The sequence below is a fragment of the Hyla sarda genome, chromosome 1 (assembly GCF_029499605.1).
Source record: "Hyla sarda isolate aHylSar1 chromosome 1, aHylSar1.hap1, whole genome shotgun sequence".
Classification (NCBI taxonomy): domain Eukaryota; kingdom Metazoa; phylum Chordata; class Amphibia; order Anura; family Hylidae; genus Hyla; species Hyla sarda.
In genome coordinates, this window is record NC_079189.1 from 299,750,149 (window position 1) to 299,766,483 (window position 16,335).

The window sequence follows — 16,335 nt, forward strand, 5'->3', positions numbered from 1 at the left end:
CATGGAGCGTAACAAGGGGTATAGTGAGCCTTAACACCCCACAGGTCTTTGACGAATTTTCGTTAAAGTTGGACGTGAAAATTAAAGTGAAAATTTACATTTTTCATTTGCACAACCCACTGTTCCAAAGATCTGTCAAACGCCTGGTGGGTGTAAATGCTCACTAGACCCCTTGTTACAATCCGTGAGGGGTTTAGTTTCCAAAATGGTGTCACATGTGGGGGGGGGTCCACTGTTTTTGCACCATGGGGGCTTTGTAAACTCACATGGCCCCCGACTTCCATTCCCACCAAATTCTCTCTTCAAAAGCCCAATGGCGCTCCTCTTCTGAGCATTGAAGTGCGCCCGCAGAGCACTTTACATCCACATATGGGGTATTTCCATACTCAGGAGAAAAAGACCCCAACATTTTGTAACCCCATTTCTATTACTCCATGTGAAAATGAAAAATTTTGGGTAACACCAGCATTTTATTCAAGAAATTTTTTTTTTTTATGTCCCACTTTAACGAAATTTCGTCAATCACCTGTGGGGTATAGCAACTCAATTTACCCCTTGTTACCTTTCTTGAGGGGTGTAGTTTCCAAAATAGTATGCCATGTGTTTTTTTTTTTTTTTTTTTTTTTATTACTGTTCTGGCATGATGGGGGCTACCATTTCAGCAAAATTCGCTCTCCAAAAGCCAAATGTCACTCCTTCCCTTCTGAGCCTTCTAGTGCACCCACGGAGCACTTTACATCCACATATGAAGTATTTCCTTACTCGAGAGAAATGGGGTTACACATTTTGGGGGGCATTTTCTCCGACTACTCCTTGTGAAAATGAAAAGTTTGGGGTAACACCAGCATTTTAGTGTTAAAAATCAAATTTTGCATTTTCACATCCCACTTTAACGAAAGTTCATCAATCACCTGTTCAATTTACCCCCTTGCTACGTTCCTTGAGGGGTGTAGTTTCCAAAATAGCATGCCATGTTTTTTTTTTTTTTTTTTTTTTTTTTTTTTTTTACTGTTTGGACATCATGGGGTCTTCCTAAATGCGACATGCCCCCCAAAAACCATTTCAGCAAAATTCGCTCTCCAAAATTCCATTGTCGCTCCTGGGGCTACAATAACATGTTAGTGTAAAAAAAAAAAAAAAAATTTAGATTTAGATTTTTCTCCTCCATTTTGCTGCTATTCCTGTGAAACACCTAAATGGTTAACAAACTTTTTGAATGTTATTTTAAATACTTTGAGGGGTGCAGTTTTCATGATGGTTTCCATCATAGGATATTTCCAACATAAAGACCCTCAAATTTACTTCTAAACATAACTGGTCCCTGAAAAATTCTGATTTTAAAATTTTTGTGAAAAATTGGAAAATTGCAGCTATACTTTGAAGCCCTCTGATGTCCTCAAAAAGTAAAAACATGTCAACTTTATGATTCAAACAAGTTAACATATTGTATTTGTGAATCAATATATACCGTATTTTTCGCCCTATAGTATGCACCGGCGTTTAAGTCGCACCCAATTTATAGGTGCAAAATCTAAAAAAATTTTGATTTTGAACCCAATAGTGGTCTTCAACCTGCGGACCTCCAGATGTTGCAAAACTACAACTCCCAGCATGCCCAGACAGCCGTTGGCTGTCCGGGTATGCTGGGAGTTGTAGTCTTGCAACATCTGGAGGTCTGCAGATTGAAGACCACTGCATAGGAGGTAATACTCGCGTGTCCCCACTGCTCCGGACCCGTCACCACTGCCCTGGATGTCGCTCCATCGCTGTCGCCGTGTCCCCGTCGCTCCGGAACGTCTCTGCTGCCGGCCGGGTATCCTCGCTCTCCATCGCCGCCATCACGTTGTTACGCACGCCGACGCACGTACGCGACGACATGATGACGAGGAAGGAGAACGCTGGCCATACAGGGGATCCCTGAACAGAGAAGACACCGAGGAGGCAGGTAAGGTCCCTCCCGTGTCCTGTAAGCACTAACCCGGCTATTCAGTCGGGCTGTTCGGGACCGCCGCGGTGAAATCGTGGCGGTCCCGAACAGCCCGACTGAACAGCCGGGTTAGTGTCACTTTTGCTTCAGATGCGGCGGTCAGCTTTGATCGCCGCGTCTGAAGGGTTAATACAGGGCATCACCGCGATCGGTGATGTCCTGTATTAGCCGCGGTCCTGGCCGTTGATGGCCGCAGGGACTGCCGTGATAGGGGTGTATTCGCCGAAATTTCGGCGAAAAATTTGACATGTCCCTTTTCTTTTCAAGCAGAGCTTCAAAGTTAGAAAAGCGCAACATTTTCAAATTTTTCCTCAAGTTTAGCAATTTTTCACCAAGAAATGATGCAAGTATCGACGAAAATTTGCCACTAACATAAATTAGAAATATGTCACAAAAAATCTCTGAATCAAATGTACAAGTAAAAGCATCCCAGAGTTATTAATGCATAAAGTGATAGGTCAGATTTGAAAAAAATGCTCCTGTCCTTAGGGTCATAATGGGCTCCGTCCCCAAGGGGTTAATGGAAGCCAATTACAAAAGTTATTTGGCACAAGGAATCAAATATTTAAAGAAAAATCATTTTTAATGACCGTGCCCATTTAAAAAAAAATTTTTTTTTTTTAAGTACAATGATAAAGCATGTAAACATGGGTGTCAATTTAATCGCATTGACCCACAGAATAAAGAAAACATGCCAGTTTTACTGTAAAGTGTGTAAAATCAAAACTCCCCAAAAGTTGCAAAATCTGTTTTTTCATTTTTCCACCATAAATAATTTTTTTGGTTGTGCCATACATTTTTATTGTGAAATGAAAGGTGTCATTGCAAAGTACAATTTGTTGCACAAAAACAAAGTTCTCATGGGTCCGTGGATGAAAAATAAGTTATGTTTCTTAAAAGGCAAGGAGGAAAAAGCAGGCATTCTGAACATAAATGTTCAGAGTGGCAGGGTGCCGGCCCGGAGATCCCCCGTGATCAGACATATTGTCCCCTATCCTTTGGATAGGGATAAGATGTCTAGGAGCAGAGTACCCCTTTAAGGCCAAAATGGGATGTGTTGTTAGGAGTTAAATAAAGTGAGGGCAGACTAGCTCTCCTCTGTGCTCACTTCTGTCGTATCAGACTGCAGCATGAACAGAGAAGAGCATGTTACAAAGCATAGGAAGTGAATGTATAGTGCGTGAGGGCGTGCTTGGTGCTTGCATCAGACACACCCCTTTCTGAGCAGTGGATGTCAGAATGAGTAAGTAGCAGTACAAATGGATTGCATCAAATACAGAAGCTAGACACATGAAGACATGTAAACCATCTGCAGGACCTAGTGAGTAACACAGAAGCATTATTTTTTTACATATGCTTTAACTCCTTATGGACTTAGGACGTATGAGTACGTCCTAAGTCCGGTCCCTGTCTAAAACGCGGGGTCCCGGAGGGAACCAGCGTCATAGCGGGATGGTCCCGGCGCCTATTCACAGCCGGGACCCACGGCTAATAGCGTGCGGCCGCGATCGTTTGGCCACACGCTATTAACCCTTCCGATGCGGCGCTCAAAGCTGAGCACCGCATCGAAAGTGAAAGTAAATGCTTCCCGGCTGCTCAGTCGGGCTGATCGGGGTCATCGCGATCAAATCTCAATGCCCCGATCAGCTACCCGGAGAGAAGAAGGTCTTCCGTCTGCGTCCCGGCTCTGATTGCTTCATGCCTGAGTTACAGGCTGGAGCAATCAACCACCGATCACACAGCTTGTTGCCATGCAACGGCAAGGAAACAACCTGTGTATGCAATCAGCCATTGCAAGCTCATAGGTCCCTATAGCAGCTATGAGCTTGCAAAAAAAAAAAGTGTAAAAAAAAGTTAACCCTTTTTCAGGTATTCCCTTCTGAATTAAAAGTTTTAAATCACCCGGCATTTCCTAGTAACAAAATAAAACTGTGTAAATAAAAATAAATATATGTGGTATCACCGCGTGCAGAAATGTCCGAATAATAAAAAATATACCGCTTTTTAAAACCACACGTTCAATGGCGTACGCGCCAAAAAATTTCAAAAGTCGAAAATAGCGCATTTTTTATACATTTTTATACCACAAAAAAGTGAATAAAAAGTGATCAAAAAGTCTGATCAGAACAAAAATTGTACCGCTACAAACTTCAGAACACGGTACAAAAAATGAACCATGATAGTGCCCTGAACACAGAAAAATTAACCCCTTAACGACGCAGGACGTATATTTACGTCCTGCGCCGGCTCCCGCGATATGAAGCGGGATCGCGCCGCGATCCCGCATCATATCGCGTGGGTCCCGGCGCTAATCAACGGCCGGGACCCGCGGCTAATACCACACATCGCCGATCGCGGCGATGTGCGGTATTAACCCTTTAGAAGCGGCGGTCAAAGCTGACCGCCGCTTCTAAAGTGAAAGTGAAAGTGACCCGGCTGCTCAGTCGGGCTGTTCGGGACCGCCGCGGTGAAATCGCGGCGTCCCGAACAGCTGATCGGACACCGGGAGGGCTCTTACCTGCCTCCCCGGTGTCCGATCGACGAATGACTGCTCCGTGCCTGAGATCCAGGCAGGAGCAGTCAAGCGCCGATAATGCTGATCACAGGCGTGTTAATACACGCCTGTGATCAGCATTAGAGATCAGTGTGTGCAGTGTTATAGGTCCCTATGGGACCTATAACACTGCAAAAAAAATGTAAAAAAAAAGTGTTAATAAAGGTCATTTAACCCCTTCCCTAATAAAAGTTTGAATCACCCCCCTTTTCCCATAAAAAAAATAAAACAGTGTAAAAAAAATAAAAAATAAACATATGTGGTATCGCCGCGTGCGTAAATGTCCGAACTATAAAAATATATCATTAATTAAGCCGTACGGTCAATGGCGTACGCGCAAAAAAATTCCAAAGTCCAAAAAAGCGTATTTTGGTCACTTTTTATATCATTAAAAAAATGAATAAAAAGTGATCAAAAAGTCCAATCAAAACAAAAATCATACCGATAAAAACTTCAGATCACGGCGCAAAAAATGAGTCCTCATACCACCCCATACGTGGAAAAATAAAAAAGTTATAGGGGTCAGAAGATGACATTTTTAAACGTATAAATTTTCCTGCATGTAGTTATGATTTTTTCCAGAAGTGCGACAAAATCAAACCTATATAAGTAGGGTATCATTTTAACCGTATGGACCTACAGAATAATGATAAGGTGTAATTTTTACCGAAATATGCACTGCGTAGAAACGAAAGCCCCCAAAAGTTACAAAATGGCGTTTTTTTTTCGATTTTTGTCGCACAATGATTTTTTTTTCCGTTTCGCCGTGCATTTTTGGGTAAAATGACTGTCACTGCAAAGTAGAATTGGCGACGCAAAAAATAAGCCATAATATGGATTTTTAGGTGGAAAATTGAAAGGGTTATGATTTTTAAAAGGTAAGGAGGAAAAAACGAAAGTGCAAAAACGGAAAAACCCTGAGTCCTTAAGGGGTTAAAGTTATAGGGCTCAGAAAATGACAAATTTAAACGTATACATTTTCCTGCATGTATTTATGATTTTTATCTAAAGTAAAACAAAATCAAACCTATACAAGTAGGGTATCATTTTAACCGTATGGACCTACAGAATAAAGATAAGGTGTCATTTTTACAATTTACTGCGTAGAAACGGAAGCCCCCAAAATTTACAAAATGGCATTTTTTCTTCAAGTTTGTCGCACAATGAATTTTTTTTTGTTTCGCCGTGGATTTTTCTGTAAAATGACTAATGTCACTGTAAAGTAGAATTGGTGGTGCAAAAAATAAGCCATAATACAGATTTTTAGGTGCAAAATTGAAAGGGTTAAGATTTTTTAAAGGCAAGGAGGAAAAAATGAAAATGCAAAAATGTGAAATCGCTCAGTCCTTAAAGGGGTTAAAGGGGTTTCATATTTAGAAATATGTTCCTTCCTTCTTTTGATAACTGTTGCCCTCAATTACAACCCACTGAGGTAAATTGGAGATTTTTCCTATCCTGAAGGAAAATATAGATTTTATTAAAGACCAGATGCTCCTATTATTATGCTTTTAACCTCTTTTGCTTACTCAGCAGCAAAAGAATATGTAAATATTACAGAAAAAACTTGAAAACGTAAAGCATGGCGAAGCCAAACATGCTACCATGCAATGACAGCCAATCAGAATACAGTGTGAGATATATTATTGACAGTTGGTATTATCACTTCCTCCTCCTTTGCAGTGAAGAAAAACTGTTCATAACTTGGGGAATAACTTCGGACTGAAAACCCGGAATAAGAACTTTTTCAAAATGATAGTAACTTTCTGAAGCAGTATGGAGACCACTTGATGGATATCAGATTTATGAGGCTGTAAGACAAAGAACGAATGAAGTATTATAGGGATGGGTTCATAGGGAGGGATAATACTCACACCCTGTCTTTAATAAAATCTATATTTTCCTTCACCAGGGATAGGAAAATCTCCACTTTTATTGAAATAAAAGACTCCTATTATGTTTTATGCTTAGCTTTAAACTAGCATAAGATATTAAAAAGGTATTAAATATAACAATGATAAAAGAACCATAGACACATGAGAATGGGGTTTGAAATAGTGTTTTGGATGTAGAATCAGATGACCAATTTGCCGCTTTAAGAATATCTGAAAGGGAAGCACCAGATTGAAATAAATTTAGTGGATACAGCTCCTCTGGTAGAATGAGTGCCAAATTTTGAGATTTCTATACCAGCCATTTCCATAGTGAATTTTACCCAGCAGGCTAGAGTGCTGAAAGAAACAGGATTGTGAGGTGTGCAAAAGGAAATCGGGAATTGGGAAGAAGTAGATCTTAAAGGTTCTGTCCTAGACAACATACTACACAAAGTTTGTGTTCATGAGGAAAGGCAGGGTAAAATACAGAATGTAGGTTAGTTTTGGTACGATGGTAAACAGTAAAGAGAACTCCTTCAGGTGAGTATTGTTTTCTAGATGTATCTAAGGCTCTGATGTCAGAAACAAGTTTAACTGATATAAGACAAAGAAGAACCAGGAGTTTGAAACAAAGTAATTTTAAAGTTAATGAATTATCTTCCCAAGATACAAAAAGATTTAGAATGAGATTGATGTCCCAAGTTGAATTGTATTTAGGTAATGGAGGACGTTGGAAACATATGCCTTTTAAAAGTTTGCATACAAGAAGCCTATTGGAATGGAATCAATGGGGGAGATTTATCAAAACCTGTGCAGAGTAAAAGTTGCCCAGTTGCCCATAGCAACCAATCAGATCGCTTCTTTCAATTTCAAAAGGGCCTGTGGAAAATGAAAGAAGCAATCTGATTGGTTGCTATGGGCAACTGGGCAACTTTTCCTTTTCACAGCTTTTGATAAATCTCCCCCAATAAGAGTATGTCTGGCAGAAATAGAAGAATGGTATAAATTGATCTATAAGCCTTACCAGCGTCAAAAGATGCTGAAAGTAAATTTAAGATGTTAGAGAGAGATGTTTGTAAGGGATCCAAATCCCTTTGAGAGCACCAATGAAGCCAAATTTTCCAGGCTGATCTGTATGCAGTTCTGGTACCTGGAGCCCAAGCATCGGATAGAAGTTCTCTAGTTGTGAAAGAAAATGGAGATGATGGTCGAGAAGACCAGATATCAGCCAAGCGACTAGAATGAGTTGGTCCGACAAGATTAAAGGAAAGAGGGTCCTGGAGGAGATCCGAAATGGAAGGAAGAATTCGAGGGCAGTCTATTAAGAGATGTAAAAGTTGAGGGAACCATGAATGAGTTGGCCACCAAGAGGTGATGAGAATTAGTTTATTTCCATAGTGAGGTTTGAATAAGTACGTGTGGAATAAGATTGAAAGGAGGAAACGCATAGAGAGTTTGTGGAGGCCAAAATTGGAGGAAGGCATCTACTCCCAGAGCTTCTGGATCTGGTTTCCAGCTTAAGAACTGTTGAATTTGACAGCTCAGACTAGAAGCGAACATGTCGAGATATAGAGGGTCCCATAATTTCGCGTCTGAGGATGGAGTTACTTCGTCTGAATATCCTAGACCTTCTCTCGGGTGTCGAATTTTCATATGTTGTAAGGCTCGATAATGAAGAGGAGACGGAAAGAAAGCTTGAATGGAAGCTGAAAGAAGGCCCACAATCTGAGCGATAGTTCTCAGAGAAAGATCCTTGTGAAGAATTTGGCGAATCTCTTTTCATATAGTTTTTAATCTCCGGGGAGCCTCAAAGTGGTCGATTGAGTGTTGACCAAAAACCCTAGAAATTCTACTACTTGAGATGGTTGAAGAATGTATTTTTTGTGGTTGATGAGAAAACCCAGGTTGGTTAGAAGAGACAGGGTCCAATCTCTGTGAGAGAGAAGAAATTCTGTTTGTGCCATAAGGAGAATGTCGTTTAGATAAATGATGATACGGACTCCTCGCCTTCTGAGTAGGGCAACAATTGGTTTTAGAAGCTTTGTGAAGCACCATGGAGCCAAAGATAGGCCGAATGGAAGGCAGGTGAACTACCATTTTTGATTGATCCATAGAAACTGAAGAAAGATTTGGGAAGAAGGATTGATTGGAATAGTCAGATAAGCGTCTTTTAGGTCTTTCTTGATTTAACCAACGTCTTTTATTAGAATATCTCTTAATAGATGGATGCCTTCCATCTTGAAGTGTCTGTACACAAAGTTGTTGAGTATTCTTAAATTGATAACGGGTCTGTGACCTCAGTCTTTCTTTTTTGCAAGGAATAGGTTGCTGAGAGAACCTGGGGAATTTACAGGGAACGGTATGATGGCTTTTTGATAAGATCCTCTACCTCTGAATTGATCAGAATTTGATCTGATTTTGAAAATTGAATGGGATGTGGAAGGGAAATTTTGGATAGGTTGAGAGACAAATTCTATTAGGAAACCTGATACAGTATTTAGAATCCATGATTCGGAAGTAATCCTCACTCAAATTTCTCAAAAAATGTACGATTCCTCCACCTAATGGAAAATCTTTCAAAGTAGTAGGGAGACTTACCTGAAGACGTTCTTGCGCGGGGAACTCCTCTAGCGCGCCTGGGTCTGGCTCGATATGGGAAGAAGGGAGGAGGCATTGATGGTGGACCCATATAGGGTTGGTTATATTGGTAGGAGCCTCTGGAAGCTTGTCAGGATGGAAGGGGTTGGCTGGGGAAGTGACGCCTTCCTTACCCTGTCCGACCAAAAACACGTTGGGGGAAAAAACTTTTTTAGAGAGGTTTGGGCCTTATTAATCGAGGAAAAAAGACCGACATATTTTACCATATCATGGATGAAATCTTCCCAAAGAGCATGCCTTCTGTAGGTTTTTCAGAATCATTTGAGGCAAGGTTAATGAGTTGGGGGTCAATTTTAAGAAGAATTTAGCATTTGCACTCCACTTTGAGCTTGTTACGTGTGGCTTTGTCCAAGCCCTTATTGACCCTAATAGAGAGAAATTTTGCCACTTTAGGGGTAGGAAGCCATTCCCCCGGTGGCTATTTAAAGAGGTGTTGAAATAAGATGGATCGGAATCCATAAATAAATTTGCCTCCTGATTATCAGGGTCATCCACTAGTTCTCCGCTTTCCTCAGAGGAATAATCGGATTCGTTTGATATCCGTATAATCTTGAGTCATCAGATTCATCTGAGTTAGACTCAACGGCTGAGATCTCTGAGAATAAAATGTCAGCTGTGACGCAGTATAAAAAAAAAAAAGCTGATACAGAGAGAGAACAGGCTCAGACAGCGGGATGAAGCGGCGGAGGGGATCGGAATAACAAGGTAAGTAATATAAAGTGAAAAACAATGTGAAATATATTTATAAACAGGAAACCAACTAAACAGAATATGTAAATTATATGGGACAAAGGAAAATGTTAAACAAGAGGAATGGAGGAGGGGTGGGGAACAGGTGGGGAAGAACAAGGTATATATAATAAAATAAGTGGTATAGAAGGGGGGGGAGTGTAGATGAGATAAATAAAAAATTCCTTTGAATAAAATTTATAAACAGGTAATCATAGAAATTTATATAAGAATATATATATATATATATATATATATATATATATATATATATATAATATGGAAATTAAAAGACAAATATCTAACAATAAAAAGATTTTCACTCCATCTGTTTGCACTGCTGAGCAGCGAAAGATAATACCACCTGTCACTAATATATCTAACATTGTATTCTGATTGGTTGTCATTGCATGGTAGCATGTTCGGCTATGCCATGCTTTACGTTTTCAAGTTTTTCCTATAATATTTACTTACATATTCTTTTGCTGCTGAGTTAGTAAAGAGGTTAAAGTATAATAGGAGCGTCTTGTATTTCAATAAAATCACAAATTCTTAGTTCATCTGCTGCCTTCTGAAGGTAATGGCAGTTGGTCTCCACTGCACATGCAAGTGAGGGGGATTGTGGGAAAGTATGTGCTCTGTTGCCTGGCTGCAGCCTCAGAGAGGAAACAAGGATCTGATCTATGGGGAGAAGAATTCTACAGCAATGTATGATATTTTATATAAAACCTGCACATTTATACTCCTATACATATGTGTGTGATTTTACCAACTGTGCTTACTGGGACAACCTCCTTAAGGACCAAGCCCATTTTGGCCTTAAAGGGGTACTCCGCCCCTAGACATCAGATGTCTGATCACAGGGGTCCCGCTGCTGGGAACCCCTGTAATCTCTCCTGCAGCACCCCTGTCATCTGGTGCACTGAGCAAGCTTCGCTCCGTGACTGATGACTGGCAATGCCAGGGGCCTGAGGATGGTGACGTCACGGCCCTGCTCCCTTGTGACGTCACACCCTGTCCCCTTAATGCAAGTCTATATGAGAGGGGAGGGGGCATGGGGGTGAAATTGAAGAGAAAAAGAAGAAAAAAAAAACATGCCCTTTTGTAACATTTGGGGGCATCTGTTTCTATGCAGTGCACTTTTTGGTGAAAAAAATGATACCTTTATCTTGATCTTCTGTAGGTCCATACGGTTTCAAGGATACCCAATTTATGTAGATTTTATTTTATTTTACTACTTTAAAAATTTTTTAACTACATGCACCAAAATTAGTATGTTTAAAATTGTCATCTTCTGACCCCTATAACTTTTATATTTTTCAGTATACAGGGCTGTGTGAGGGCTCATTTTTTGCCCTGTGAGCTCTAGTTTTTATTGATAACATTTTTGATTTAATGGGACTTTTTGATCGCTTTTTATTAAAAAAAAAAATAAAAAAATTATAATGGTTTATGAAGTGAAAATACCAAACTCCAAAATTGGGCATTTTTTGCACACTTTTTTTATGGGTGCACCATCAACCGTGCAGTTTAATTAAGTTCGGACATTTCCACACGCAACACTACCCTGTTTGTTTATTTTTGATTGTTATTTTATTTTCAAAAATTAGAAAAAGGCATGATTCAAACGTTTATTAGGGAAGGGGTTAATTCACTTTCAGGACAGATGACAGTGAGGAGGTAGGTAAGGGGCCTCCCGCCATCCACTTAGCCGATTTTTCCGCAGATGTCCCGATCAGCTCTGCTGAGCTACCGGCAACTTTAGATTGCGCGTTTAGATTGCGGCATCTAAAGGAATAATGCTGGACATGGTCCCGATCAGCGATGCCTGACATTAACCGTGAGTCCTGGCACTGATAGCAGTCGGGACCCACCTGGTATGAAGCGCTTCAAACTGCGGTACTGGGACCAGGGCATACAGGTATGCCTTTCGTCCTTAACAGGTTAATACCCTATTAGAAACCTGGTGTAAAAATTGTGCCAAAATTCACATGAAAAAAAATACACTTTTGGGCTTGGAAAATGTTGTGCAGTAATTTAAAAATCTAGACCATGCCACCTTTTAGGTTACATTAACATGTACAGGATTTGCTGCATAGTTTTGCTGCATATTTTGTGCAGCTGATTTTGATACCAATTAACTTCAGCGAGTAGCAAAATATGCAGCAGATCCTGTATGTGTGCGTACCCTTAAAGGGGTATTCCGCCCCTAGACATCTTATCCCCTATCCAAAGGATAGGGGATAAGATGTCAGTACGCCGCGGTCCCGCTGCTCTGGACCCCCGGGATCCCCGCTGCAGCACTGCGCTATCATTACAGCACAGAGCGAGTTCGCTCTGTGCGTAATGACGGGCGATACGGGGGACGGAGCAGCGTGACGTCATGGCGCCACCCCTCGTGACATCACGGCCCGTCCCCTTAATGCAAGTCTATGGGAGGGGGCGTGACAACCGCCACGCCCCCTCCCATAGACTTGTATTGAAAGGGGCGGGCCGTGATGTCACGAGGGGCGGAGCTGTGACATAACTATGCTCCGGCCCCTGTATTGCCCGTCATTATGTGCAGAGCGAACTCGCTCTGTGCTGTAATGATAGCGCGGTGCCGCAGCGGGGATCCCAGGGGTCCCAAGCAGCGGGACCGCGGCGATCTGACATCTTATCCCCTATCCTTTGGATAGGGGATAAGATGTCTAGGGACGGAATACCCCTTTAAGAAAATATAAATGGAGAGCATAATATAAAAAATGTTTGCAGAAAAGCTTTCAAAAATACTTTGTTCATTTTTAGAGACAACATTTTGGGCACTATAAATAAAAAATGACATGATTTTATTTTAAATATGACTCCCTTTGTGTCTGTAAAACTGATGTTTTTTCAGCTAAAATAAATGACACAAAAAACTGTGAAAACATAGCCATCGGGCATTTATGTTGCAGCAGAGTTAGATTTCAGTGTGGTGGGGGGGGGGGGGGGGGTTTGGAGTCTGATATTTTGTAGATAGGTGAAAAGTTGTTCCATTGGATCCAAATGTTTTATAGTGTTAAATTTTTATTCTTACTTTTATCTTAGGTTCCAGCAGAGCCTCGCAGTCGGTCTCCCCTTTACCCCCTGCACTACCAGTTTATGTAGACCTTGCTTACCTACCTGGTGGGCCTGCTGCTCAAACAGTGGATGAAGAGTTTTTCAAGCGGTTGCGCTCTTCGTTTTATGTTTTCAGTGGAGATGACCCTGTAAAAGAAAAATCTACCCGTAAGATGCTGGACTCTTTGCTTGCTGGAAAACAGAACTGGCCTCAAGAGATGCAGGTAATTTATTACAAAGTCTTTAATTCCATATACAAGAGGGAAAATGTTTATTCATGTATCCCTTGTTTTTATTGTTCTTTTATTGTTAAAATAAGGAAATCCTTTCATAAAAATCTATTAACGAGAAAAAAACAAAAAAACATTCACATAACTTGTATTAAACTCACTGTGGGGTTGAGGTTGCAGTTAGACTTTCTGAGTATATGATCTTTTTAGAATTATGACATTTAGCAGTAGAAAGAGGAAAATTCTCATACCACTGTACAGAGCACTGGTGAGACCACCTCCTTCCTCCTCCAGACTGTTCATGACTGAAATGTTTACTGGCAAATGGATCAATCTTTGTGAACATGTGTGCAAGCTGACGAAGGCTTAAATGGCTTGTCCTGGGGTCTTTTATACTCGCCTGCTCCAATCCATTGCCATAACCACAGCACCCAGTCCTTGGCCCTCTCTACTTCTTAACTGCTTTCAGTGACTGGCTGAGGACGCAGTTCCTGGAGGATCAGCATATCAATAGCAGAAGAAGAGATTGCAGGGTTCCATCAGAATGGCAGTGTATCAGGGCAGATGAGCATAGTTTGTTTGTTTTTATTTTTTTCCAACAGCACCCAGGTTCTGTTGATTGTTCACTTTTTGCTATGTCAGGAGCCGAACAAAAAAAATGGGCAATGTGCATTTATTTATAATAATACCCCACCACATCTACAGTGAGGCAGCTTTATATTGCTGTACACACCACAATTGACAGTTTTGGATGTCTGTTATGCATATGGTGTCAAATTAATTTGTGTTGAGTCCATTTTAATTGCTTTCTCTGTTTTACAGGTTACACTGATACCTACTTTTGAGTCATCAACAGTTCATGCTTGGTATGAGGAAACCCATGCTCTCCAGCAGTCACTTGGTATCACTGTGTTGGGCAGCACCAGCAGCGTATCGATGCAGGGGGAAACCTTCCCTGCCTGCAAAGTAGAGTTCTAATTTCTTCCTATATGGCTATTTACTTGCACATTGGGAATTATTTTAGGACATTGTGCTTTCTGGTTTTTGGAGACTTTCCCTTTCTCCATTGCACAGGCTTTTTTTTAGTAGTAAATGCAGTTTTTCACACTGGAGTGAGGGCATCCACATTCCTACACATTGGCCACGTTCATTTTTTTTGTAGTGGCAAAACATGTGCACAACAGAAGAGCATTCAATAGCATGAATAAAAATTCCTCACATCCCAGATTCTTGGCATGGAAGCTTGTATCTGCAAATAATAGACTTTCCCTCCACCTGTGCCGAAGAATTGCTTACATTTCACATTCAGATGTTTACAGTTGAATTGTCTTTTGCGTGTGCATAGAATTTGCATTTGATGTTGCTGAAGCTCTAAGTAATGCTTGTGGCAACCTGCGTAAGCTCCATCACTTTAATTATATGCTTGTGGTTAATTGCATTTGTCCATACCATTGTAAAAATATTGCTCCCTGTAAATGTGATGAATGTAAAGAATGTGGACTCTGAAGCTATGCGCACCAGGGATATCTATGGGAAGGGTCCTGCATGCTGTCCTATGATTATCTGCTACCTTACGCGTCATCAAAGGACCTGTTGACCTCGGTAAAGCAGGGTACTGGTTTCTGAAATGACCACACAATCATATCGGCATTCTATTTTATAGGATTGATCATTTTCTCAACACTTCAGTAGTAAATTATTACAAAGTATACACTAGATGTTTCCTGAATATCTGATTCTGTCATATCCTACTCTATTTGCAGACAGTTGTTAGGAAAGGGGGATCAGTGGTGTTGAAAAAGCACAATTAGTACCTGATCTTTTTAATATAATGTTACTCACAAGCACTATGTGGAATTACCACTTAAGAAACCTAAAAATCCACTTGTTTGCTTATTGTGGTAATGAGTAAGGCATCATGGCTCCTTGGCCTGTGGACTGTCAATTTTTTTTCACACATTTTCACCTTTGCTTCATGATCGCATGGGAATTGTTTGATCGCTCACAGATAGATATATATATATATATATATATATATATAATATGAACACTTTCAGACATATGCTTTTTATTCTACATTTGCTAGTTTACCATAAAGGGGCGTGATACATTTCTAGGTAGCTGTCTAGTCTCTGACACTCCAACATTAAATAGCTCTTTTTATAAGCTGGGGTTAGTATTTTTGAACGCAAACTCCCAGATGCTTATTAGAAGGAAAATTATTTTCTAATGCTGTTATTTAACATAATGATTTTAAATACATATCTGATGAAGTAAGGCCAAGGAAACTGGTTTAGTGGCAATATCTTTCTTGTCATTTGTAGTTTCAGCTGTCCTATAAAGTATGCTATGTCCAAACACTAAACACACTGTTTTCTTCCTGTGATACAAAGTTCTGCTAGCTAGTCATGATTTTTTTTTGTATTATAATATACTGTAGTAAATGAAGGATTACCTCCTACTTTCTTCACCAAAGTATGTGGAGAATAGTTTCTTAGACATGCCAACATGTCATGTAAAAAGTGCCAGTCAGCCCTAAGGAGTTTAAATGGGGGCTTTAAACATCATGTCATTGTCTGTCATATTAGTGCATATCCCCCCTGACAACGATGGGGTAGGTTACATTGTTCATGTACTAATCTGACCATAATTTTCAGCAAAATTTGTATTGTGAATTTACATAGTTTTGAGTAGACAAGAAGATTAAAATCCAAATTAAAGAAGTGTTTTAGACTTGTCTCATTATTGCAACTCATTCTGTGTGTCTTACTTAAAGAGGGGTACACCGCCCCTAGACAGATGTCTCTTTGGGGGGGGCCACCACGATCTCCACCGTTTAGAGCGTTGGGTGCAGCGCAGGAGGCTCGTGATGTCACGGCCATGCCCCCTCAGTGCAAGTCTATGGGAGGAAGTGTGACAGCCATTCGCCTCCGCCCTACATCACCAGTCATTCGGCTCGGGGCGGAGTTCGCTCCATGCACCGGATGTCTGGGGTGCTGCAGCTGAGATCCTTTGGATAGGGGATAAGATGTCTAGTGGCGGAGTACCCCTTTAAATTAAAGGAGTTAGTCTGTGAAATGAAAATTTTTATTACCTATTCCCAGGACCCTCACCTGTGATGCTTTGGCAGTATTTTAGCTGTAAGAGCATCATGGGAGATGTAGTCCAAAACATGTGCAGTGCTGAAGGTTGCCTATGCCTGTAGTAGAAGATAGGGTTTCCAAG

The 16,335-nt window shown here is 40.7% G+C and overlaps 1 protein-coding gene across 2 annotated transcripts in view; it reads left to right on the top strand.

Moving 5' to 3' along the window:
* The window catches only part of MAP1S (microtubule associated protein 1S), a 111,988-nt gene extending 96,154 nt beyond the window's left edge, over positions 1–15,834 (top strand). For both annotated transcript variants that reach the window (XM_056518084.1, XM_056518085.1), the window contains 2 exons: positions 12,869–13,104; positions 13,933–15,834. In XM_056518084.1, the coding sequence (XP_056374059.1) occupies positions 12,869–13,104; positions 13,933–14,088 (392 nt within the window). In that variant the 3' untranslated portion in view covers positions 14,089–15,834. The remainder of the gene's footprint in view (positions 1–12,868; positions 13,105–13,932) is intronic.
* Positions 15,835–16,335: the final 501 nt, after the last annotated feature.